The sequence below is a fragment of the Heterocephalus glaber genome, unplaced genomic scaffold (genome assembly GCF_053883595.1).
Source record: "Heterocephalus glaber isolate CG9 unplaced genomic scaffold, H.glaber_assembly_v1.0 deba00001442, whole genome shotgun sequence".
NCBI lineage: Eukaryota > Metazoa > Chordata > Mammalia > Rodentia > Bathyergidae > Heterocephalus > Heterocephalus glaber.
Window position 1 is genome coordinate 33,229,502 of NW_028258296.1, and position 27,467 is coordinate 33,256,968.

The following is a 27,467-nucleotide window of genomic DNA, read 5'->3' on the forward strand; positions in this document are numbered from 1 at the left end:
AGCTCCATTAGAAAGTTCTTACTTTCCCCTTTACTCGCAAATACATGGAAGTACATCCATCCATGAGAGTGGAATAGCGGTGGAAAATAGAAACATGGCAATAGACATTATGGTTTCTCAAATTATGTAAGGGCAAATAGCTCTTCATCAAGGAGTAATTATATAACAGAATCTTTCCCACTACCACAACTCATCTCTGACCTGGTTGTAATTTAAGACATTTACATTGTGCTTGCTCTTATTATTGTTTTCAATGTAACACCAGCTCATCATTTTCCTAACATGTTACTTCCAAACAGAAAACTCAACATGAATTCTAGGTTTTATAAACAGATGACTGGTATAGAATGCCTCATGCATAAAATAATTCAAAAGAAAAATGGCATTGCCCAATTACTATCCTATTTCACATTATTTTAAGATAACTCTTAGGTACATCATTTACAAAAAAACTGATGTCAATTAAACAAATTAATAAGCACCATTTTCTACTCTTACCTAACAAGCTATAAAGTCTACGACCAAAAAAAAAAAAAAAAAAACAAACAGGCAGCTGACAGGTTCTCTTCAGCTTGAACTCCTAGAAACAAAAGCCCTTAGGGAAAGTAATGCAATAGTCTATGAGCAAAGTGTACATTTGCTTCTGAACTCTTCCATTTAAATTTCAACTACCTTTAAAAGGAAAACAACACACATTATACAGATAGGATCTGATTTACTAAATAAAATGTTTTTAATTCAAAGGAATGGCTAAAGCATACACACATACACACACACAAGCACGCACACAGAGAAACACACAGTGCATCAGAATCACAGCATAAATACCCACACAGTTTTTCAATGCTTTCCGAATAGTCTCCTTTAGTTTAGTTCCTTCACAAATCTCTCTCTGTCTCTCTCTGTCTCTCTCTGTCTCTCTCTGTCTCTCTCTGTCTCTCTGTCTCTCTGTCTCTCTGTCTCTCTGTCTCTCTCTCTCTCTCTCTCTGACCTACACACTCATAAGCTTTAAGAAACTAGAAAAATGCAGTTCATAGGCTTTTCTTTCTACTCCAGTAGCAGCGCCAGTGGTCTCCCTACCTACCCAAATAGTCACCAGCTTCAGCACCTGGACGAGTGGACAGCTCAGCCCAGGCTGACGGCCGGCAGCACTCGCAGCGAACTGACGCTCTGAGATCTAACCAAAGCTCTCTCGTGCTTCAGCGGGGCAGCCTGACTTAGGAGAACACCATTTCCTACAAGACCACTGCTGCTGGGTGCATATTCAATTCAAACCTCCTTAAGCTGTCGGATTTCCCCCACCCATCCACCCTCCCTCCTTTTCCACCCTCCACACAAAAACAGAAAAGGGAAAAAAGCCCAATACTATCAGGGCGTTTGTTGATCAACTTACACTCTGCTTGGGAATATTGAGACACTGCTAGCGGAGCAATATCATCGGAGGCTTAGGTCCGCATTAAGTACCTTTGTTCATCGACTCCTGCAAGCCATGTTTATTAGAATCTACAATTCTCTCGCGCCCCAGTAACTAGAGGTGTGTTTTGCGGGAGGGGGTGGGGGTGCTTTCGGTACCTTTTGATCTGTCAAGGCCACCGCCGCCGCTGACTGCTGGTCCCCACTACTTTCCCACCCTATCCCCCACGCTGCAACACCCATTCCGCTTAATCGCTGGGTAATTAGAAACCAAATATACAGAAAGAAACGCGACAAAGCCCTGGGTTTGAGGAAATAAGCCAATTAAGCTAAAGCAGAAAAACCTCTCTCTCTCTCTATCTCTCTCTCTCTCCCTCCCTCCCTCCCTCCCTCTCCTCCTCTCCCTCTCTCCCCCTCTCCCTTGGCTCCCTCCCTCCCTCTCTCTCTTTCCCTCTCAAGTAGAAAGGGGGAAACACCAAGGAGAGGGGAAAATTGGGAGGAGGGTGGTAGCTGACTCTTACAATCAATGGAAAAAACACTATACACATCTTTACTGAATAATACTCTCCTTCTCAGACAAAAAGAAACACATTTATCGATGTAAACATTCTCCCTCTCCCACACATCCTGCATCCTGAACGTCTGCTGAGATTTGTCTTAAGGTACAGCAAAGTAACTGTCACAAATCCATCTCGATTGAAGTGCTTACCCTCTAAATCCAGGTTTCAAGCGGAACTCCAACTGTGTGTAGAAGCCAGGGAGTCATCTGCTGTGCGGTGAGGTAGGTCTGGGCAGTGGGAGCTGCTTCCTTCCGAGTGCCGGGTTACAGTGTTAACAAGCCCTGGGAAGGGACCTCGGCGCTTTGCTCTGGCTTTGCCCCAGTGCCTTCGCCTGGTGGCGGCTGCTCACGCTTCCGAGGAGTCCCAGGCGATAGCCTTCAGCTGATGCGAGCTTCCAGAAAGGAGTGGGGAAGGGAAAAAATCGTCTAATGCAATCAAATCGATCTGATCTACACCATCTGTCGCCTGCCACTATACACAAACGTTAAAATAGGAAAACGGAAAACACTGACAGCCCGATAGGGTTGGTCTGCAAAGAGTTCATTTTTAGCAGAGCATAATTGGGTATGGTCGGCGTACAGTTACAAAAGCTGCTGTTAACCATCCAGTAGTGGATCCCAAACATGCTAATGGTGGATTAATTGAGGAAGATCTGACGTGCGAGCTTCATAGTCTCTTATTCATGACTTCCCAATGGGAAAGGACCAATGCCTTGTGGGACTATGGTAACATACAGTCAAAAAGCTGCTAAGAAAATGGCTGTGTGTTCACAGCACCTCTCTCTGATAACAAACATATGTCGACTAAAATGGTTTAGTAGAATGGGAGGGGGTGTTGGAGAATAAAATATTCTTTCTTGGTGTAAGCAGCCCCCATATTCTTTCCTTAAAGAAAAGCAAAAATAGCATATTTTTATCATAATGGGTGGAAAAGGATGTTTTAAAAGGTTTTTATCAAGATCAAACTCTGCCATATAAAAGAAACGGAACACTCCTGTGCAGCAATTCCTAAAAAAAAAAAAAATCTATTATCATTTTCCCCTTACTGCGATCAAAGTAAATCCATAGCATGTGCTGTATATAGAAACTCAGCCCAGTTAATCCCATCAGGATTGACTCAGGGTTGTTTAATGCCAGGTACCCTTTTGACTTCTTGAAATCAGGATGCCTTTTGGGCAAGGCATTGTGTATCATTTAAAATTGACATAATGAACATTAAATGTGATTGCAGTCAGGAAATGAGGATAGTTTCTTTTTTTTTAAAATTCCGCAATCCCCTTTGGTCTGTTTCCAGTCCTTTCTGATCAGTTAATGGGGTAGCCAAGGAATAGGAGTGTGGAGATACCCAGGGGAAGGCAAAGAGAGTGTAGACTATCAATAGTCAATAAATTCCATTCTATCTGTAACAGAAAAATAGCAATAAAAGCTAGATCACTTATTAATTATTGATCGTATTTAAATATAAATCCATTTTAAAAATTAATATTTTATATGTGGAAAGAAAACGTATTGTAAATGGTAGGGTGACTAGCTCTCATCTATTTGTAATTATTTGATTTTACAGAAGGAATATTGAGTTTATTATCTAGATGTGCAATAATGTTTCATAATCTATTCTAAATATTCCATATTTACTCTAATTTTGTCACTCATTGAACACTGAAAACTCTGTTCATTTGATTCTGCTGTCTTTTTCTAAGACCACATGTTACACAAATTCTACAATAAACAATTATTATTTAGGATAATCCTTGAGGTAACTAAATGTGTCTCCATGAAACTTTGATAATCTCTTTAAAGAAAAAAAAACCCTTATGAGTTATGAATTAGATTACTCTAAAAATATTGCTTGAAGACAAATCAAACAATTTACCTGATCTTTTGTTTCAATATACATTAATTAAGCACTCTTTCCAACCTACACAACATTCCAGGGTCAGAGTCAGAAATCCAAGTCTAATAGCTTAGCAGCCTTTGTTGTCATTCGCGTCAAGCTATTGCCCCCTGCAGGTTAGGCTGAAAGTGCAGGCAGAATTTGGCCAAATACTCAGGAAATTTATGGTAATGGATGTCATTCAAATTTTAAGCTTTGTTTACATTACAGTTTAAACTATTTATTTAGCGGTACTCGTAAATCAGGAAAAAAATGGGCATTAAGAATAGATGATTTAGGTTTTCTTCCCAGAATTTAGCTAGCCTGAACAGACTACCCACTTTGTTTTGACACACAAGGCACCTTGGCGCACTTAACTTAGTTTTCTCTATCTTCCTTTATTCTTTCCCCCAAAGACCCAGAAGGATTCCAATAACAAGTGAGACAGAATTGAAATGATGATTTTTCAGTGATGTAGTCTTTGGTAATTTACTAGTTGGTGTCAGTGTGCCCCTGATAGTGGCAATGAAGTTCGTCCAAATCAAACCCTTTCAGACTTTACCCACTGGTGACACGATGAGGACAATTACACTGTTTTTTCTTGATTGTAAAATGAAACATTTCAATCTCCATGTTCCTGCCATGCCATCCTCCTTTCCCACAATCAACTTCTCCAAAAAAGGCCCTTTGCCAAGATGAGATAAATTCATAATTGACAGAATAGAAATTAAATTACATCAATGTTTTCTCATTATTAGAATGTGGAGTAGGTTTATGGGGACAGTTTTAAAAGGTTTAAAGGAAGACACTTTCATATTTTGGGAGTCAATGATATGGTTCTTCACACTGAGCTGTAAAGAAACCTGCAATGATATGCTCCTGCTATTTAAACATACAGCTCATTGAGAAATGGAATATCTTACACAAAATAGTATATACTCTAATGTGAAGTCAGCAATCAGTGAGTTTTACCAAGTCAAATATTAGAAGTATTATTTCAACATTGTGTGGAAGTATTTAGAAACATGAATTGCATTTTTGTATCTTAAAGCTTTTCGGAAATGCTCACTTAAGTAATGATAAGTGGCAAGTCTCAGGGCTTTCTTAGATTTTTTTTTTTTTACTTGAACCACTGATGCTTTTTCTAGAACCATCAGAATGGTCACTTGAAATAGGAATTGAAGTTGGCTGTGTCATATTTTACACAATGCTAATAACAAACATCAACAAAATCCCCGATTGCCTCTCTGTTTTATTACTTTTTTTGTATGTTGTTACATTTCAAGAGGACACTATATCTATAAATAAAAGGCTTGGCCTCTAAGCTTCATTAACACTCTTGCTCCAAGCAAAGAGGGGCCTTGGACCAGACTGCTGGACTATTAATTGCATAAGCACGTTAGAGCCAGAATAGCAACTGGTTGCTTGCAGCTGACAATTCTTGTTGCATTTCAGTGGGTGTTATCAAAGGAAAGAAAGTTCACTTTTGTTTCAAAATCGTATATCATATGCATGATTGTGTATACAGAAACACGTTGCGATTGAGCCTGAAGTTTGCAAATATCTTGATTCAAATGGCTGTCACATACTCATCAGCAGATTTGTTCTTCATTAGAGTCTAGAAAAGAGAGATGGAGTCATTTGACCTGTGTCTGAACCAAAGGGAAGGTTTATAAAGTTCTCCTCATACCAGACATAGCAGATTGAATGTGTCCAGAATAACAGGTCCTTACTCCTTTTACTATCACAACTCTGTTTCTAAAGAATCAGAAAAGGGTTCTAGAAACCTTGTAGCGCTGTTATTGCCGGAATCCCGGGTTATTAAGCATATGTTTCCTCAGGATTCAAAGACCTTTCAATCCCCTTCACGTACATACTGACTCAACAGGGTTTCCACTTGGCTGTGTGTGTGTGTGTGTGTGTGTGTGTGTGTGTGTGTGTGTGTGAATTCATCCAGAAAGCGCTTAAGTTTCCAGAGGTTTTCAAATGCAAATGGGGTGGGAGTGGCGGAGGTGGTGTAGGAACACGGGGTGTGGGTGTGGAGGGTTTTGGGGAGAGGGTACGGGGCGGGGTGGGGGGTAAACTTTATGCAAATCCCAGATCACAGCTATCACTGTAGATCAAAACAATTAGGTCTGAGAGACTTCCTTAGCAATCTACAATGCCTTCCTCCTCTACACCGAGGCAGTGCTTGCGCAGTTTTGAGAGAGGGTCCTGCGGAAAGCCCAGGCCAGTTCTCGCGGCCTCTGGGCTGGACCAGGCTCTGCTCTGAGCGCGCTGCTCGGCGGCCCCGCAGGCGAGCCTACCGCTTCCCACGGCGACTCGGGCTCCAGCGCCAGGCGCTGGCGCGGACCCGCTTCCGTTCCGGGAGAGCGAGGGGCCCGAAACTTCACCTTCGCCCTGGACCTCAGAACACCGACCTGAGGCCGAAGCAAAGGTGTGGTTCAAGCCGGACAGAAAGGACGGCGCTGCTCCTCCCGGCCGGGGACCTGCGCGTTGCGGCCCCGCGGGATGCGGTGGCCCCTGGGCCGCGCGCTGAGCTTCCCCGCACTCGGGCCGCGCGCCTCCGGTCCTCGGGGTCCGGCCCGGAGGCCTGAGCTCGCGCCCCAAGCCCTGGCCGGGAAGATGCCATCCCGGCCCGCGGCGACCCGAGCCCGAGGCGGGAGCCAGACGGCGCCGCCGGACTCGGGCGAGGGGTAAGGCCGGGCTGGGACCCCATTTAGGGAAACGGCCTGCTCCAGAGGAAGTCCCCAAGTGTCAAGTGGCCCCGGGAAGGCTCCGCGGGGTTGCGGGGACTCCACAGTGCAGTTCGGTCCCGCGAGTGTCTCTCCAGCCCTCGCCTTCTCCCCTCCACTCCCCTCTCCACAGCCCCCGCCCCGCGCCAGTCCCGGGCGGCGGAGGCGAAGCCCACCGAGCCTAGAGAGAGCGAAGCCGCCCCCTGCTGGCCAGATGAGGCAGGCGCGGCCAACAGCTCCGCTCCCCTCCGTCCCGCCGGCGCGCCTGCCCGGACCCAGCGCGACCCTCCTGTGCCCCCAGCGAGGGGGACGTGTTCAAAGAAACAGAAAACAAAACAAAAACAAACCAAGCGCCAAAACCACTCTCACCTCGTTTGCTGCTCAAAGGTAAGTGTGAGTTCAGCTTCTCCCATGCGTTTCTCTGACCCTTTTCTACACCTGTTTGAGGTCTGGGGGAATGGAACCATCCCCTCCCCAAATGAATCATTGCTTCTCTTGAAAGCATGTTTTGCAAGCAAGCATCAAGATCACTCTCTCTCTCTCTCTCTCTCTCTCTCTCTCTCTCTCTCTCACACACACACACACACACACGCACGCACGCACACACACACACACACACACACACACACACACACACACACACCACACACTCCTCCTCAGCCAAACCCACACTTACCAGTCTGGAAGAAGCATTTCATCAGCTGTTGGAGGCAATGTTTACAGATATTTCAGGTTGTAGGCAAGGGCAGTAATCATTCTGTGAATTGGGGAGGGAACAAAAGAGGAAACAAGATTCTCTTCCTGTAGCTTAACTTTCCTTCCCTATCTGTGCTTTGGAGTCCTACTTTCAGATTCAAGGCCTGGCCAGGGTAGAAAAGTTCCAGACTCATACTGAGGAGGGACAGATTCTTCCACTTCTGTAAGGTTTCCTGTGGCCCTGCCTCTCAACCAAGGACCTCTGCAAGGCAAAAGATCTTTTGTTTATTGAGGCAATTCATGACTTACTTTTGTAAGGCTTTTTCAAATTAGTTTAGCCTTGAAATAGGCTATAGGCTTTGAGTGGCTGGGTTTTCCTGTTCTCAGGAAAAGGTTGTTAGAAATCACAATGTTTCTTTCTGTTCGGGCAACCTTGAGTTAGATAGATGTGGGCGTAGAATCTTATTATCATGACTTTCACAAAAGTCCCTTGTCTCTGGATGTTTACTGTCTTTGCACAGGCATAGATAATCCCCCTCCTCATGAACTCAGGCAAATGATAAGTATAGATAGGTCCAGTGAGGGACTAGGGCTAATCCTTCTATTTTCTTCTCTCATTCTTCTGGGAAATGAAATTAAAGGATTTGGACCATCCTTGAAATTAGTTTACAGTAGGCAAACTCTAGGAATCTTTTAGAATGGCATCTGTCATCTTGCTTATTGTTTTCAAGTGCATAACAGAATCACCGATTTTAATATGGAAAGGAATGGGGCTGGTCTAAGGAGGAATGTGATTTCCCTCTTTTATATCTATCAATCTAGCAGACCTGAGCAGGCCATGCAGAGTTAACCCTCCTAACTGAGGTAAAATAACAATTACAATAATAAAAACTATCATGTTTGAGTTGCTATTGCTGTGGCTTCTGCTTTTAGTATCTCATTTAGTTTTCACAAAAATCCTATGGATTAGATACTATTATAACTTTTCATTTTACAGAGAAGGAAAGCAAGGTTTAGAAAGGTTGATTTACTTACCTATTGTTATGTTAATTGGTAAATGGAAAAGTGAAATGTGAACATGGACTATAGAAGTGATATCTTGAGAAATCAGATATACTGTATTAAATTCAGAGTGGTAATTAAACTGGAAATATTTTAAAAGTCTGAGTAATAGTCTTTTACACAAAAAGGACTTTTGTCCTGGACAGAAAAATTTAAAAGGAAATATTTGCTCTGTAAAATACCTTTCATGAAGTTTTCATTCCCATTTCATAGATGAGAAAACAGAAAATGAGTTGATATAGCTATCACAGTAAAGTGGATAGACAGGCCTTAAATCCAGATTTCTGATACTAGCTACTCTATCCATTCCACTTAACCACAACGCAGAAACATAGATTCTTTATTTTTCTCAAAATGCTAAATAGTGGGTCATGAACAGCTCAGAGCTCATAATTCTCAGTGATGAAGCTTTCTTTCACCTTCATTCTGAATACCTTCTTACACAGAAAGGATGTACATGAAGAAATAATGCTATTCTCACTGGCAAATAAAACAACATAAAAATGGAAAAGACTAAAATAACTACATCAGCTTTGCTTGAAAAACATTTAGAGCAGTTATAAAGATATTTGAAGGCCCTTCTCAGTCATGACCAATTTTGGTCATCTCTACCTCCCAAAACCCATCCTAGCCTACTCCAGGAAAGTCATTCCACATTATATTGCACAAAGGAGTTTAATACTGACAATTTGGTGCTTTTCATCTCCAGTTGTATATCTCTCCTTTGCAACAATGAATGGTTATGATAAAAATGTCAAAAGAAATCTCTGGTGTGAAGAAATAAATATATAAATTGGCCAAAGAATTTTGACTGGCATTCACATTTTAATGTGCACTGAGGTATGGTGCAAAGACTGATTTATCCTGTGTGTGCAGTTTGCTCATATCTACAGTATCATAGGACACCAGATGAAGACAGCCTCAAGTCACTGCTTGGTCTGCGGCTTCTGTGTATTGGCTTGTCAGTGATATGTGTGCAGGCTACTTGGCCACATGGCCTCCTATCATGTTGGCTATCTGTGATTTTTCCCAAGCTTTAATTTAGTTGAATATGATTGTTAATATCATGTTGAGAATTTCCTCCTTCCCACCTCTCATTAAAACCCTTAGTGTGAATATCAGTTTGGAACTATTATGTTATATAACGAAACCTGCTTATCTGTGAATTTATGCCATAAATGCTTTCACAGATTTTTAGACCTGAAGTGATTTTTGAAATTATCCAGCCTAACCTTTTAATTTTGTCCATGAATAAATTAATGCATGGAGAAATAGTCAGAATTCTCAGAGTCACCCATTAGGTCAGGAAGAAAAGAGGCCTGGAACCCAGGTTTTACATATTCAAGCTCTACAGCCTGTTCATTCTCATAGCTTCGTGTCCTTTCTTATTTGATTGTCAGAGATCCAATCTTCCATTCAATAACGAATTATTGCCATGAACTTGGCAGTTGTCCTAGACATTAAGAATTCAACAGAGGGGGCAAAAAATTTGAAAAAGGCCTTCATTTGTCCAGACTTACATGGATGAAATCAAATGCTCATGTGAACAATGGTTAAAAAAATTTTATAAAGACATTTTTCTCAAAATAAGTTTCTCATGTTTTATAGTAGGCAAGACAGAGAAAAACTATCTAATATTCATCTGCATTGCCATGTTAGAGAAATTTGGGGAAACACTGGTGCTGAATAATGAAGTTACACTCTGGAAATTAGTAAATTAGTAAAGGAATATAGCAAATCTTAAACAGGAAAACAGAGTTCTCTGAGATCATCCATTCATGGATCAGGGATGACCCTTCCAGCATCTTTCTGGACTGGGGATAAATACCTGTGGGAAAATATAGACTTTGCAGGAGTTGGGATAAAGAAACAAGGAGGAGATTAAATAGGAAATTATTTAACTAGATGCTTTTTTAAATGACATATTGTAAATATATATGAGATTGTCCTAGGAGGTGGACCAAGGGCCAAGGCTATTGTAATTCTAAAATATGGTGCACAACCGTTTCTCTTAGTCTCAAAGGAATAATTGGGAAGAGAAAGGTGTAGAAAACTCAGTTCTATAAAATCCTAATTTTCATTAATGTGAGATTCATGAAAAGGAATATTTTCAGAAAATGCAGCAGTTCATTACAAAGAAAACATACGTTGGCCTTTGAAATGAAAAATTACCAAATGATTAGGATTATAATAACTTTTAAAAATAACTCATCTCCTCCTTCCTTCACAAGAATTTTGGGCTGATACAGTTTGAATAATGAGAACCAATGGCCAGTTGTCTTATGTCTGCATTTATCACTAGCGAGGCACACACATTTTGCAAGGTTTTATTGTTTTTGACTTGAACTGAAGCCACCAGTTGGCTTGGAATTTTAGTTAATGAGGACAGGGAAGAAAGAGGAGAGAACTGTCTGATATTAAAGAGGAAAGCATGCCTTTACTTGATAAAGTGTCTTTTATATTATTTCCTACAAATTTAATTTATATTTTGTTCTGAGTTCTGATAGAGGAATGAAATAACAGCACTACTATAGTTTAAAACAATCATTAATAGAAAATAATACCTTGGCTCTTTCACATTTCAGTCTTTTACATGTTAATTATGTGTTAGGTGGGACTGGACTAAGGAAGTTATTGGATGACAGTCCTGGAGGAGGGGCCACCTAAACCGAATTCCTGTACTGTGAACTGTTGAAGAGCTTGTGAGAAATTTCTCTCTCATGTTGTCTGGATGTCCTGTGGTGGTATCAACCAAGGAAATGATTAGGTTGGATCCTCAGGAGAGTTACTCATCTATTCCGTGCCTCCAAGCATAACTGAAACCAAACTACAATGGCATGAAGTGTTGAATTACAGAAAAATGGTCGAGTTGTTATCTCTGCTGCCTGTATTATTGAGATTAGGAATCATAAGTAAGGAAGTCTGTTTCTCCTTTGACTTTTTCTACCCTTAGGCCAGCTGAAGAAGCAATAGCATATTCCCCCTCCATGATCAATGAAAAAAGCAGAAAATCTCAAATAAAGGAAAACATGAGATCTGAGATCTTTTTGATCTGCAGTAAGATTGGAGTGAGCTTATGTAACAGTTGGGTTGGAACTCCCAAATGATGCATCCCCTTCTTTCTGGAGGGGTGCAAAGATCTTTTTGATCCACTGTTCATAGAATAACTCTTTATAGAAAGACAGACAGACATTTAGAGAGGTGTAAAAAAATCACATTCGAGTTGGGAGTGGAGTGACAAGAAATACTTAAAGCTTCAGATTTATTTGCTTTTCACTAGGTATATAATAATACAGTTTTTGTATATTTAAACCCACACTTATGTAGGCATTAAACTCTAGGAATAGTCTGTTTATAGAAAATAAAGCCATTTCTATTTGAAAACAAATGGAAAAAAATAATTATTTGTCCCCAAATGTGTACCCTTTTAATTGATCAAATGCTTCCAAGAAATTCTGCCGGCAATTTGAATACTCTGTAGGTGTTGTTGCTGCTCTAAATTTGTCTGCAAGAGGAATTGTAAATGCTATTTACCTTTTAATTAAACAAAGCATCTTGCAAATTAAACACATGTTCTTGCACATCAAAATTTAGTTAACATCCTTTTCATTGTTCATCCTGCTGACACTCTCACAGCGTCATGAGTCCACACACAATATAGAATCACACTGTTCCCCTCCCCTGTACTTTGCATTCCTCAGAGTAGATGATATCACATGCTAGAGTACACTCTCTTACTGACTTCTAATAACTGAGCTGCTTTTCCCATTTAACATACTCAATATTGTGTAAAATAGAGGACTACAATGATGTGTCCAGAACCTCGAAAGCTTTGGACACTGATCTGACATATGTCCTATAATCTCATACTTGAAATTTGACAGTGAATGACAGAACACCTTAGAGGAATACAAGAAGCTGATAAAGGCAGAGGCACTGCACGTTAGTGCAGAGTCTGGTTTCTAATAGTTACATACTTTTTTACATGCATACCAGTAATTTGACATTTATAATTCACTGCGGAGCTGAATTTCTGTCATTTTCTTACTGTCAAGTCCTCCACATTTTGAAATAAATGTCCCTTCTAATTATTATATGAATTTGAACTCCAACATTCAATTTTCACCCCTGTCCCTTATAATGGAGTACTACATTTGGCTGAAGTCTGATTTGCAAGACCATTTAGGAAATGTGATCATTTAAAAAATATTCCCACAAACTATACATGGAAACACTTTTCTTGATTGTATTCTGCCTTCCTTATGAAAATACAGTTTAAAATCCATCCATCAGTACTGTTTCTAAGAAAATAAGGTTATTAATGGCAGAATGAAACTGAGATAATTAGGATATGGTCTTAATGGAACAAAAGTCAGAGAGAGGTTTTTCCAATAAAGCAAAATTGTAGTTAATGACTATCACTCAATTGTACTGGTGCTCATTAATCTCTTTTATTTCTGTTTATTTATGATTTATATGATTGAAATAAAGTCATTTGCTTAGAACACTGCAAAGGGAAGAATACTTCCTGCTTTAAAAAGATGCATCTCAGAATAATAGTTAAATAAGATGTACAATGAGATGAGGACTTTCCTTAACATTATAGCATCTTTGAGATCTTTGTCTCTAAGATGAGGGGTTATTTGTACCATTAGTGCTCAGTTTTAAGGTGCAGGCAGCTAGCATGTTGAAGATACACTACTTGTGGCAGAAATTGCTTTGAGGCACACAAAATGATGGTGTGCATCTAGGTGGAGAAAAGAGGAAGAGACCCTAAGTGTCGTCAGAAAAAAATGCTTTAGCTCAAAGGAATAAAGTGTCTTATTCTAACCAAGCTTTAAAGAGTAAAAGTAAATTATAAAAGTACATGTTTTTGCAAATATGGAGTTTAATATTCTGTCAGCATTTATAATAGTTTTGGATATTGCTATTTGTTGATTAAAATAAGCTTTTAGACATAAAAACATAATGCCCTTCCTTGATTTCTATTCATTGAAAAGAATAGTATGCAAAGTCAAATAGGACTTAAAATAATTGAACTCATTTTCTGAGATTTATAAAAGAGCAGAAATTAGGAACTTTCACTAGCCATGATATTACTATTTGGTTTTATATCAGCACAAATTCCATGGAATTGCTTAAACGTTTCACAGTTTAACTGAATACAATTTCCCAACTACAAAGAAAATCTATGCCAGTCAACAAGTTTCAGAAATATTGATTGGAACTCTTACTCATGTGTAAAATGTGCCTAAACTATAGATGTAAGATTTTCCATGTGAAAAAAATTTAAATTTTGATATTGATATTTTTGCCATTTGGTTTTCATTAGACTTAGGCCAGCTAATGCATTGATTTGACTCTTTATAGAACTATCCAAAAGTGTAATAATTTTTATAAGTGATGTGTAAGACTTCTTTCTTTTAGAGTAATTTTATAGTACATTTAATAATATGTTTCTAGGATATTTTATATAAAAATATCCAAAAAGTAAACTGTGCCTTTATCAATGCTAACAAATGGCTATTGTTTCCTTAGTTTTTACTGTCAATTAGTTTGCTGAATATATATGACATCCTGCCCCACAATATCTCACAAAAACCCCACATGGAGGAGACAGAGAATTATGAAGACTTATGCTTTGTTCCAAGTCATCCATTGAGCAAAACTTGAAGCCTGAATTCAAATTAAGCATTAACTTATGAAGCAAGGCCATTTGACTCCTTTACAATTCTGATTTACTGAACACTTGCTATAAGCCAGATACTGCTCAGGAATTTACAGACTAAAAATGCACCTTCTTTTGCACCTAATCTAAACCATACATCTAAAACAAGGGTTTTGATGAAAAACTGAACTTCTAGGGTTAGATAAGTGTGGAAGTGAAAGGGTCTGTGGGTAGGTTCAACCTACAGTGGAACTGCTAAGTGTTCCAAGTGGGACCCAGGGCCTTTCCTGTCTACCATATATCATACTTTATCCAGGTCTGCTTCTCATTCCTGGAGAAACAACTTTTGGAAGAAGGCACTCGTGCCAATATTTGAATTTGACAAGGAATGTCTGACCAATTTAACAGAGGTCAAGCTCTGAAGAACTAGATTTATTTGTGCATTCAGCCTTACTCATCCCTTCATTCATTCATTTGAAAGTATGGAAAGGATATGAGGAACAGAGAAATGACCTACAAATTATATACAGTAGTTCAGAATGGGAAACTGGAAGCCCTCCAATCTCATCCCAGGCAGTGTTTTTTTCCCCTTAAGGTATTTAAAAAATGGAATTTGAATGCCTCTTCCTGGTGCATATATTGTCCGGTAGCATAGTCTCTCACCACACACCATGCTGTCATCTTTCTTCCACATGTTTTCTACTTGGTTCTACAAATCCTTTTGAGTTTATGATTATGTTAGACACATGGAAAGTTTTTTTTTAAAAGGTTGGCTTCAATAAGTTAGATTCCCTTTCCGAAGTCAGTGTCACCCTTTTCTTTGCAGCGTGTATGAAGTTCTTGGTATATAAAGAGCTAAAAATGTAGTTACTGAATGAATGAGTGAACATGATAGACATGAGATGAGAGCTCATGTATCCCTGACCCCTATCAAGTGTTGATTGAACCTTGTTCCTCAATTTTCAGAAGGAATGGGACAACATCTTTACTTTTGTGTGCAGGAAATTTGACTCTGTCTTTCAATACGTGATTTTTCTCTTTCGGTTTAAATCAAATGAGGCTTAAACTAAAAGCAATTCAAGAGAAAGGAAATTCATTCAAAGATTGGTTTCTAATTGAAATTGTGTAAACACAACAACTAAATGTACAATACTTTCCAGAAGACCTAGAAAATCATATTTACTTCCAATAAAGTCATGATTATTGATGTTGTACACTATCTTCATCCTTGTGAATGAAAAAAACATCAGACAACAGCTATCTTTGCCAGGCATATTGAGACTGTTGCAGGAACTTTAAGAAACCTTTGAACTGAGCTGATTTTATAACTGCATATTTAAAAGAGAAGCAAATAAATAACTGAGCTCTTTCTCTCTATGATAGATCCATGTTAGTTGATATTTGGCTACTTAGAAAATAACCCTTTCAGCATTCATTTGTCTATTTAGCATGTACGGTTTTGGGCCTATTCTTCTATCATTGTACAGGATGTCTCCAGAGAAATTTGAGGGGCTCATTCCAAATATCTATGGAAGAGAAAGGTTATTAATTCTCAGGAATGAAAGAGTTTTTAAAGGAGAAACTATATTTCTAAAAATGTGAGAGGCCCACTATTTGGGTATATCAAATATACAAAATCAAGGCAGGAGATGACATCTAATGTTAAGCCAACACAGGTCCTTGCATGCCGTATAATCACCTGTGATTCAGTGAGGGCAGAGCTTTCATTGATAACAAAGAGTGGGCTGCAGCATGTGTGCCATAGGTTCTCCACCACTGAAGGTGGTCAACACATTCCATGCTACTTTAAAGTCTCTAACAATCTGTATTTTCTAAGGACAAATTTCAGTATCCTGAGTATGTCGATCAAGACTCACCATGCTAGGTGCTCAATAAATATTTTTTTCAAATGAAATCATGGATATTTGTTGCTGGACATTGTTTCCTACATTCATCCAAGAATTCTCAAAGGCCTTTAAATTTTCTTGGGTTTTTTGTTTACTTTTTGTTTTTTCCTGACTATTTTTCCCTATGTACTCTGGGAAAGCCTCACCTCATCTGAGAAACTATATCAGCTACCACTCTTGAGCGTCCTCTGAAGAGTTTGAACTGAGGACTCTTTCCTCTCTATCATTTTTTTTTCCTTTGTACTGGGGATTGAACTCGGGTCCTTGTACTTGTGCAGCAGGCGAAACTGCTGAGCTAAATCCCTGGCCCTCCTCTCTATCATTTTGCTGTACTTTCCCTGCTACTATTACAGCATGTGGTATAGTTTATCTATTACAAAGGTGCTATGTGCCTACCTGTATTATGTACATTATCAATGTGAGGTACATGCCTATTTTACTTATATTATAGCTATTATGTACTTACTTGATAAAAATGTAAGCAGTAGGAAGAAGTGATCATATTTTTAAAAGAAATCATTGCTGTCCATAGATTTTCTGTACATGTTGGGTTAATCAGTCAACTAATCACATTGGACTACTTATATACCTAGAAGAAAAAAAAGAGAAGGAGGAGAAAGAAAAGGAGAAGAAGAAGGAGAACTTTAGCTTAGTTTGGACAACTTAGTGGTTTAATGAGACCCTATTTCAAAATTTAAAAAAGAGCCGAGGATGGAGATCAATGAGAATGCCCAAGGTTCAATACCCAGTACCAAAAAGGAGAAGAAGGAAAAAAAGAAGCTAAGAGGAGGTGGTGATATCGTTTTTGAGCTGTGTTCTTAGTTCTTCCTTGCTTTTTGCTTTTTTGTTGAAGACTCTATAAAATAATACGTTTTATCTTTACTTTTCTTTTGCCTAAATGTCTTTTTAAAAACTTACTATGTAATTTTCACAGAAAATATTGTTTAACCTCTCAAGACAATTACATTTATTTTATTCATATTGACATTGCTAAAACCTGTCTTAAATGCTAAAATTGTTTTAGAAGTCAGAATCATTACTTTATTGCCAGGATTTATCTTTGTTCTCATTTTGATTCATTCAAAATATTCATCTTAGGGTCAAAATTTGAAGATTTATAGCAATTGAAAAACACTTGTCAAATAAGAGTGATTGGTCAGAAAAAAAAAGATACCAATCCTTACAAAGAATATTATACAACTGTTAAAATAATCTCATCATAAAAGGAAATTAGGACATAATTTACATAAACTTTTAAATTATATTTTTTGGTGCTAAATTTTTTGTTTTTATTTTAAAAATTAAACTTACAAAGAAGTTCAAAGAACAGTTCAGTGGTTGCTCATATATCTTTTACTTCTGTTCATCAATATTACATTTCATAAACATTTGCTCTGTCTATTTGTCTGTTTCTCCTACTGTTTATACTGATAGAGTGTGTGTGTGTGTGTGTGTGTGTGTGTGTGTGTGTATGTTTGTATTCCCGTGTTTTCCCTAGGCCCAGAGGATTTTTCTTCACTTTTACAATCTAAAGTCTAAAAATATACAACTAATTTTACAGGTCAGTTCCCCCAGACACACAAAGAACTCTTTTAAAATGAAAGTCAGTTCTTTTCCTATTTCAAGAATTATTTTTTTCTGGTTGTAATTTTATTTATTAATTCCGTTTCATTTTGTTTTTATTTTTCCAAGAATAGAATTGTTTCTGTTAGATATTCTATGTCTATGTTTCATATCAATCACAGTTTTCTGATGTTTTACTTTTTTCCCATTGCCATAATGCTATACATTCGTTTTCTCAATATTCTGTATTGTTGTTATTAAATCTATTTTCCCTAAGCACCTTGCAAGTTAGTCTTTATTTATTAGATTTTTGTCTTTTTTGAAAATATCACTTCTTTCTGAGATTTCCAGTTGTCATTATCTTTATAATTTTTTATTTTGAAGTTTATACATTATGATAGATGTTTTTAAAAAGGTATAAATTCTTGTTTAAAGATGAATTTTGGTGGCTTATACGGTCTATTAAAGCAAGAATATTTCCTTCTGATATGGTGACACTGATTTTCTTTAATTGATTGCATTTATTTTTCTCTTGGGAGGGGCAGTAGAGGGTTCTGTCTACAGATTTGTGATGCTTTTTTGTTTGTTTGGGCTTTCATCTCTTGGTTTGATTTCTCACTCCCTTGCCTGTAAGAATCCCTTCTGCCTTTTTCTTTCAGAGATAGTGGTTTTGCAAGACAGCTGCACTGGTCTTCTGCACGTTATCCTTTCCCAGTTGACCTTTTCCAGTCAGTTGGTATGCTGATGTCTCAGATCCTGGACTTGTTTCTGTGTTTCCTCATCTTAAGACTGGGCATTCTTTTTCTGGGGGTTAACTGTTCTCTGTCCCTGTCAGCTCATGGTCCTTCTCTGTCTTGATGTGTAGAATCTCAGTTTGGTGTGGGCTCAGGAGCTGTCTCTGCAGGAGTTGGGTATTTGTTTCCATTCTTACACAGAAAGTGAAAGTTACAATTTTCTTTCATTCTAGTTCTTTTGTAGTCCTTTATTTACTCTTCTGTTGATCTGTATTGTCCTGTGGACAGAGTATGGAGAAATTAAGGCTTACATGGCTGCATTAATTTAGGAAAACTAGAATGCCTCTTGTCACACATTTATTTTGTTTTGTTTTTAGAGAGTTCTGGTGTCTGTTACTGGAAAATTTTTTGAAGAGATGAAGAGGTGATAATAGTAGATACATAAAGCAAAACTTGTCACCAATCTTCTGGACTCATCTCTCTCCTTTGGATTATACATGTGATACAAAAGAAAGCAAAAGAACAGTGTGAATACTACAACACTGTCTTTATTAATCTTATAAACTTGCCTAGAAAATTCTCTAGAAATCAGTGTACATTAATTTATTCACTCTGATTATAACTATGCAGAGGGATTCTGTGATTTTTTTATAATAAAATTTTAATCACAAAAATAAAAGTGATTCTATTTTAGAAAATAAAAACTTTGTCATAATTCAGTTAGGTTCAACAAAGGCTCTACATTTCTATAACAAAAATATTCTTGATACTGCATTAGATTCTAAATGAACTTAGAATAGTTTAATTAAGTGAATTATAATTATAATTAAATGAATTATTCATGCATACATACACAAATTTGTATGCACACTCCTAAGCATTTGTGTAAAAAGGTAGTCAAGATTACAACTAGAACATTAAATTTGAAGTTAAATAGGGAGCATAAAACTTTTGCATATACTCAAAATAACAATTGCCAACAATTTATGGATTACATGCAGAGAGTGTTTTAAGAAATATTTAATCCAAGTACTCAGGAGATATGTATGTATGTATGTATGTATGTATGTATCTATCTACATATATACATATACACAAACACACACACAAGTTTAGGCACACAATACTTTACTGAAGACAGATTAGATAATTTTTTTGGAAGACTAAAAGAAGCCTCTAGTCTAAGCTTTCAGAAAGGACTCCAAACCAGAGCAGAACCAAGAGGACTACTGTCTACCACTATCAGGAAATTGCAAAATTAAGAAGTTTTCTTCATGATTGCTGCCTTTTGTGCCTCACTGCTACTACTCTGTCCCATGTGAGCAACCTGGGCGAATCCTCAAACCCTGCCTCCTTGCTTCTCTCCTTGCATAATTTCCTTCCAAATCAAAGGGGATTCTAAACCACATCTTGCTGAATTACCAGCTATAATTAGATAAAGCATAGTTAAGTTTTAGTTTTTGAAACTTAACAGCTGAAGGGGTTGGAATGGATGATGGAAGAATCTAGACAACCCTTATTACATTAAACAAAAGTATGATTATACCACATAATTTTGTATCCTACATTTTTTTCAGTTTAAATAATATCAGACTCATTCCTTACATCATTAAATGTTATAAAATCAGATTTTTGAATGGCTTGATTCTATGTGTTGAAATACTTTAATTATCTTGATTTAATAAATCTAGCTTTATAAGTTATTAGAACCTTATAGTACCTAGCAACATATGGGACATTCATTGTGTACTCAGTAAGTTAAAGAATATCATTTGAGGTCCCAGGTTGATGACAACTCTGCTATCTTGAACACATGGTAGGTAGCAGATACCATCACTATCTCTACAGTGGAAAGGAGGGAACAAACAGAGGGCTGTTTTGGAAAGCTTTATGGGCCAGGCTTGAAAATAACATAACTAAAGCATTTCAGTTGGTTATATTCACATTCTGAAGTGAGAAATCACCAGGCCACATCTAAAGACAAAGGAGAAGGGAGGCTAGGACAGAGTGCAGCTGAACCTAACTATAACTCTGTTACTGTAGTTGAAATTTGGTAGAACATGCTCACTAGACCATGAGAAGGAATTAAGGCCTATTTTTCTACTTAATCATAAGTCCCTTTGCACTTAGATGCTCATTGATCAATGTAATTTTTGAACCTAATATTTGTTTATAGTGCATGTTTTTATTTTAAAATTTAATTTAATGCCATATTTTCTCTAGAATTCATGATACGATGTGTTTGAAATATTTTCATTAAAGCAGGTGAATCTATAGTTTAACTAAAAATTCTTTTCAGCCATCATGATTTGTGCTTTCCAGCCAATGCACAACTCTGTTTGAAGACTGAAATAAGACTAGTTTAGTGAACCTCCAGGTTTTCCATGCTGTTAGGTCTGTAGAACTGGAATAGGGATTTTCTGTCAATTTTCAATAAAATATCTTAAAAATTACCAATTGATTTATGGACTTTTCATTTCAATTACCTTACAGTCTGGTCCAGATTGTATCACCGACTTCTAGGAGGGCACTTTACAGTGCCACAGACATTGCTTTTCCATTTCTTCATAACATTTAGCTTCTTCCTTGTTGTTTTTATAGCTTGCATCTTCTATCATTAGGAAGATCGTAAGTCCTATTTGGTACACTTCTAACTACATTATTACTCAGCAAATGACCCTTATTTCTATCTTTCTAAAATATACACACAAATAAGACAAGATAGGTCAGCTTGACAAATGTTGACTTTGATGGGAAAGAATTTATGTCTACTGCATTGGTTGAGATAAATTAGACTTAATCACACTTAACCATCATCATTAATTTTTCTCTCTAAATTTCTAAATGATAACGAATCAGTTGAAATGTATATCTACTCTAGAGTAAGCAACATAGTTTTGAGGCTATTATATTGCTGAAGTGAGAGACTTCAATTTTTTAAATAAACAGTTCTCAAAGAGATATAGATATGAATGGAATCTATGGAAATAGATAAAATGAGACTCACTTCAGCAAATATCACCTGACTTGTATAATTATTTATTTGATTTAGCAACTGAATTGTTTGACCAAACAGTCTAAGGGATTAATTTGTAGCCAATCTACAATAGATTGTAGCCTTTTGGGAGACTGAGGAAATAGTTATGTTTAAATCTTTTCTTAGTGATTGATCTAAGCAAATTTAAGTTCTTTTTCCTGTAGACAATAAGTCTAATATTCTTTATTTCAATTAGCAACAGATTCAGTAAGACCTTAATTTTATATTACTGAGAAAATGTAATATTAATAACTAACAGTCTCCGTCCTGTGTCTATGAGATGCCAAGCCCCATGCTAAATCTGCTCTTTCCACGCATACTTCCCTGGGATCTGACAGGTGCTGAAGACACAGCAAGGAAGACAAGAATAAGAGTCTTTGGAGTTTTCATGTAGAGGGAAAAATCCTAAGTAGGACAAATAAATAAATTATGTAGTATGTTCTAATGTGATAAGTGCTATGAAAAGAAAGTGGAGCACAGTAAGGGGGAACAGGCATACTTGGAGTGGAGCTGGAATTTTTTAAATTAAATGGTCAGGATAATATATATATATATTTTTCTTTGTACCAGGGATCAAACTCTGGTCCTTGCGCTTGTGCAGCAGGAGGTAAAAACACTGAGCCAAATCCCCGGCCCTGGTCAGGATAATATTGAACTAATAGGTAGTTGAGGATGATTACTTATTCATCGACTTACTCTGTCTTTTTTTGGGTTTTCCTTTCCTTGCTAGCCCCAGTGCTCCATGTCAGTGTTCTACTGTTAAGCTTGTAGTTTGACTGAGCACCTTCTGTCCAGGATCCAGGGTGAGCAATTTCACTCCATCTAGAATATATCATTTCCTTTTTCAGCTCAGGATGAAGGTATGGTTCTCAAAGCCAGCTGAGTCCTGGCTGAACCATTGTTTCCACTCTGACTAGAGAAACTCCCTTCTAGTCTGTTTAGAGGCAGAAGGAAGGAGGTGAGTGGGAAGGAGAAGGGGAATAAAATCAAACAAAACAGCACAAAACAAAACAAAAAACAAAACTAGTTGAGTCATATACATGTACCTACTCCCCAAGATGAATGTCAATTTTAACATGAAGAAGGAGAATTAAATATACCATTTTTACTGACAAATATCAGTGTAAAAGAGTATGACTACTTTCTGGTTATTCATATAATATATAATATAAACCTAAAGAGGTTTATATTATTATCCCAATACATATTTGAAAAAAATACTGATCAGTAGGAGATTGATTCCAGAATCATTCATACTCAGGCCAGAATTCTTTCTAAATAGATAAAGAAGTTTTTGTTCCCCATAACCTCTTCTCCTAATTATACCATCCTCATCCCAACTCTCAACCCATTTTACTTCTGCCACTTTTGTAGAAAATATAGAGATCAGATAATCTTAGAGTCTATATTATTTGTATCTTTTGATTTGAGGGTTAGATTTTAAATTTCTAACAAAATACACCAGAAGGTAGAATTGTAATTTTAAAAGAATAGGAAAATTTTAAGCAAACTGGAATTTTCTTACTTTACCCCTCAATTCTATAAGGATAGTGTTAGTTCCATTTCACATAGGAGTAAATTCACATTGCAAAGTTTCTATATAATGACAAGATGATGTGTCTAGAATCGGTGATGCTTAGAAGATAAAAATAACTTACAGTTCAATTAAATTTTTAAACAAGGAATTAAAGCATATAATCCTTACTTTGGAGGAAAATGGTAGTATTTAGATTTTGATAAAGCATATCCATATACGGGTGCAAATTCCCTACGATGAGTGTTATCATTATGTATGCCTAAATTGCACCAATAAGTGTTTTCCTATTAAAAAAATAAATAAAGTAAAAAAAAATCAAATGGGAGCCGGGTGTGTGGTATATGCCTCTAATCTCAACACTCTTGGAAGTTGAGGACAGGACTATCACAACTTCGAGCCCTGCCTGGAAAATTTAATGACTTAGAGAGAACTTATCTAAAAAAAAAAAAAACAAAAGAGGGGAAAGGGGCATAAAGTTCAGTGTAGGCTCTGGGTTCAGTCCCAAGTACTAAAACAGCAAAAATCAAAAACAAATGAAAAAACACATTTGACTTTCATTTTTATATTAGAAGTTTGAAAAACTAATATGTTTGTAGTATTTCAAATGAAACAGAATATTAGAAAGTCAATAGTCTTATAGCCACATATGTTTCCATGTCTATAATATTCCATGAATTTTCCTTTATACTTAAACATTATTTGGCAAATAATAAATGCTGACACAGAAACAACACACATCAATAGACAACTTTTAATCTAAAATACGCTCAGAGTATAAATAGTGTCCTTATATAACAAAAAATGAAATGATATTACAAAACATTCTTAGTATTTTTAAAATACTAAGATTGAGCAGAAATGTTGCTTTAAGAAAAATACTCGTGCTAATACAAAAATAGAACTTGTGCCTGTGATGTTGCAGTTACCATGGTTACTACAAATTTGTTACTTAATAGCAAAGCAAATAGATTCATAAACATGCTAATTATATCTGATACAGTTTTCAATCTGCTTTATATGAATATGCATATAGTTTACATAAGAATGAATATACCCATCCAATAATTGTTCAAGTTTGGGAGGTTTTTGCTGGGTTCTCTATGATGTAGTATAGGATCATCTTGACAGGAAAAAAAAAAAAATTTGCAGGCAAATGATTTTTGTGATTCACAGGGCAGGGAACTGATGGTGTTAATATAAATAATGCAACAATTTCCAAATTTTAAATACTTTACAATCAAGTCAATCTTTGAAAAGGTTAAAATTTGAGATTTAAAATAAAACTCTTCTTGCTCTGTTATTTCATTTAAACAAATAGTAAGAAAGAAGCAGTTTTGAAGAATGAATACAGTGTTGAATTTTTGACATGAATCAGCATGCTTTAAATTTGTATGAGGACAAAAAATGATTTTCTAACTAAAATGTTTTCCTCTGTATAGCATAAGTATGTGAGAAACTTGAGTGAGTACTGAACATTGCAAAACTTTAAGGACCCTTAAGGAAGCTCCAGCTTCCTCTATAAAGCAAAGCCACCAACATAATGAGAAGGGAGGAGAAGTCTTTGACAGTTACAAAACCACAAGGAGGGGAAAAGTTAGGCAAGTGAGTGACCTATGATATAACTCTAAATTGACGCAGGAAAGAGGCTGTGACCCTTCCTGAGAAAGAGGATTTACTTGGGAGATTTGTGACTGGAGTCAGAACCTTGTACAGCTTTCTGATAAAAGAGTGGAAAAATACATGTCTCTAGAGAGTTACACCAGGCGGGGTCTTTGCTCTAGTCTTGTGATTGAGGATGTTACTACTCTCCACTTAAAACAATGCTCCATTTCCTCTTTTATTGACACTTTTCTCTCTTTTGATGAAGTTTTAGGTAAAGATTATCTGCTGGGGGCTCAGAAACCAGTAGTATTTAGTAACATGTATGATATTATCATTCAACTCTGTATTTTCTTATGTTATGTTTTTCACTTTCACAAGCAAATCACATAGAATTTAGTTGCTATATTTCAGATATGTGAGCATGTCAGGGATACTGACTGAAAAATCTCTGCAGCTCACTGTCACCTGGTGATTGATATCAGCTGTAACAAGATAAAATGTTATGGCATCATAATTCTGTTTGATGCAAGGTAATCTTTGATCTTTTACTATCAACAGAAGATTATAATATATATTTAGTGTGATAAATAATACCCGTTTACTGATGTCAGAGAAAGAACAAGTTAAATTGTTAATGGTTCCAGTAGCTAGTATTTTATTTGCAACTTTTAAAAGATTGAACACCTTATAAACAAAAAGACCAGATTCTTGAAATGTATTATTGGTAAATTATTACAACTTCTGTGTTATTAATTAATCATTAATGATTTTATCTTTAAAACTGAGCCAAAGGGTGTGTTTTAAAAACTGTTAAACGCATAGCATAGAGGTAAATTTTCATGGGAGGACACCATGGCATTGGGGTACCAATTATATACATCAATTTGCCAAGAGGCTATGTAAGTAAAATCTCAGAAATTTAATATTTGGTGTATAAAACACTCTAAATATTATAAAATTTATCTTCCCTTCCCTTTAAAATAACTCTTGCTGCATAGAAAATGCGTGATGGATCTTGACTCTTAACATTATGATTTTTACCATTATTAATTGAAGTTCTTTGCATATGCCATGATCTTATGATTTGCTACAGATGCCTTTTTCCTGCCTAGAAAAATTTTCATCCCTTAAGATACAGCTCAGATGCCACCACTTCCTGTGTGAGATTGTCCCATTGCATCATTTTTCTGTCCCCAGAAATGTTCTTATTCCTTGTTTCCTGGTCATTCTTTCTTTATTGCTGTTTCTCTTTGCCAAGAGAATGACTTGTTGGTTTATGACTTCATTAGACTGTGAGGTCCTGGGGCCAGGAACTGGGTCTTATTCATCTGTGTCTGCTGTGTTCCCTGAGTGGTCAGTGAATGTTTGTTGGTGAAGTTACTGAGTACAATGATACTTTGGTACTTGTTAATTGGTTCCAGGATACATGATGCCTACCAAAAATAATGAGTACCAAACAAATTATTTTGGCTGTAAAGGGTACTGGGTCATGAGGCAATCCATATTGACAAGTTTAGCTTGCATATTGAGGATCAAGCAAATGATGTGTACTGGGACAGTACTTTCATGTCAAAATGCCTCGGGTATCAAATTTGAGGTGTTTCAAAGCAGTTGAGCACTAAGGTATGGCTGACTGACAGTCTACATGGTGGAAAAAGTAAAAGGGCTGAAAAAATTTGTAGAAATTATCAACTCACAAAGTTAAGTGATCATAAAAAAAACACAAAGTCTAGTTCTGGTGTCAGTCATTTCCATCTCAGACCTTACAGCTTTATGGACTTTCAGCCAACTTCCAGCAGTTACATGAGACTGAGAAACTGAGAATTAGGTAGGTCCCTCACTTTTCCTTTGGGTATTGGCAGTTAAGTATTTGTAAAGTACCTTTAATTGAATCCTTTGATTTGTTTTTCACTATATCCATACAAAATAAGCCAAGTGTCATCTTATCTTTTTTCTTTTTGTGGTGCTAGGGATCCAACCCAATGAATCCCTTGTGCTCCACCATGAGCTACAACTCCAGCGCTAATTATGTTATTTTTTTATGAAGCAGGAAACAATAGTACAGAGAGGTTATGACTTCTCTGAGATCACACAGCTAAGAAGCAGATTGTAAACACTTTGGACATCTGACTCCAGGTAAAGTGCACTTTTATTGATACTACAAGTCTTTCTTGAGGCTAATTACAAATATTTTGGTTAGTCAGGAAATACTCACATTCAGAATCTTTGACTAACATTTAGACAACTACAAAAGACATTTCAGTGATGTCTAAAGTGAAATTGGATATCGGATAACACATATTGTTTTCATTTCTTGCTATCTAAAATTATATGAGAACATTAGGAAATGAAAACTCTGAAAAGGAAGGACAACACTTTTCAGCTGTAATTCTGCAAATTTTTCTACTTAGGATGTTTCATGGCTATAGAGTTTTAGAAATAATGTCCTCCAAAATAAGGAAGCATTTAAAAGATTCTTAGGTTCATGTTCAGTGTTAGGTTTATACAAATAGGTCAACATGGTGCACCTAATCACATTGGACTTTCTCATTGTGCAAAAGGAAAGAATCTCCCCAAATAGCAACTTTCCTTAGTCATTTTGCAGAATCATTGGTCTGAGAAAAGTAAGAGATGTCATTTTTTCGTTGGCAAGTGAAAATCTTGTCTTTATAAAGAGTGATGGACAATATTCCCAAACCAAAGTTTCCATTAATTTGGATCTACAGTTTCTGTCAGCTGTAGTAACTTGTAATTATAAACTATGTAGTTACGGTGACTAAAACCATAGTCCTTAGGCTGTGGAGGAAGTTCAGTGGTAGAGCCCTTGCCTAGCATGAGTGAGACTCGAGGCTCAATCCCCAGCACCACATTTATGCACATACACACACACATACACACACACACAAATGGCAGTGAAATTTTCTGTGTTTACAAAAGAAATGGGTCTAAAGAGGTTAAGAGGTGCATGAGTTTTCACACAGTTAATCTATGGTGCAGCCAGGACTGGAACCTGGTCACTTTCTTCCTTTTCAATATTCTTTATACTAAAATTTGCTGACTTCTTAGTGGATATATTAGTTA

General features: G+C 36.9%; 1 protein-coding gene across 6 annotated transcripts in view; it reads right to left on the bottom strand.

Moving 5' to 3' along the window:
* Positions 1-7,639, bottom strand: part of LOC110346572 (uncharacterized) — a 114,601-nt gene extending 106,962 nt beyond the window's left edge. For 3 of the 6 annotated variants that reach the window (XR_015451815.1, XR_015451813.1, XR_015451812.1), the window contains exons 1-2: positions 6,950-7,226; positions 2,123-5,463 (exon numbers count right to left, since the gene is read on the bottom strand). Coding sequence is in view for 1 of the 6 variants with exons in the window: in XM_087212684.1 (XP_087068810.1) it covers positions 5,457-5,463; positions 6,266-6,564 (306 nt within the window). In the remaining 5 variants the exon portion in view is untranslated. Of the gene's footprint in view, positions 1-2,122; positions 5,464-6,265; positions 6,782-6,949; positions 7,229-7,256 lie in introns of those variants that run through there. The other 3 variants (XR_015451814.1, XR_015451816.1, XM_087212684.1) reach the window with 3 other exon arrangements.
* Positions 7,640-27,467: the final 19,828 nt, after the last annotated feature.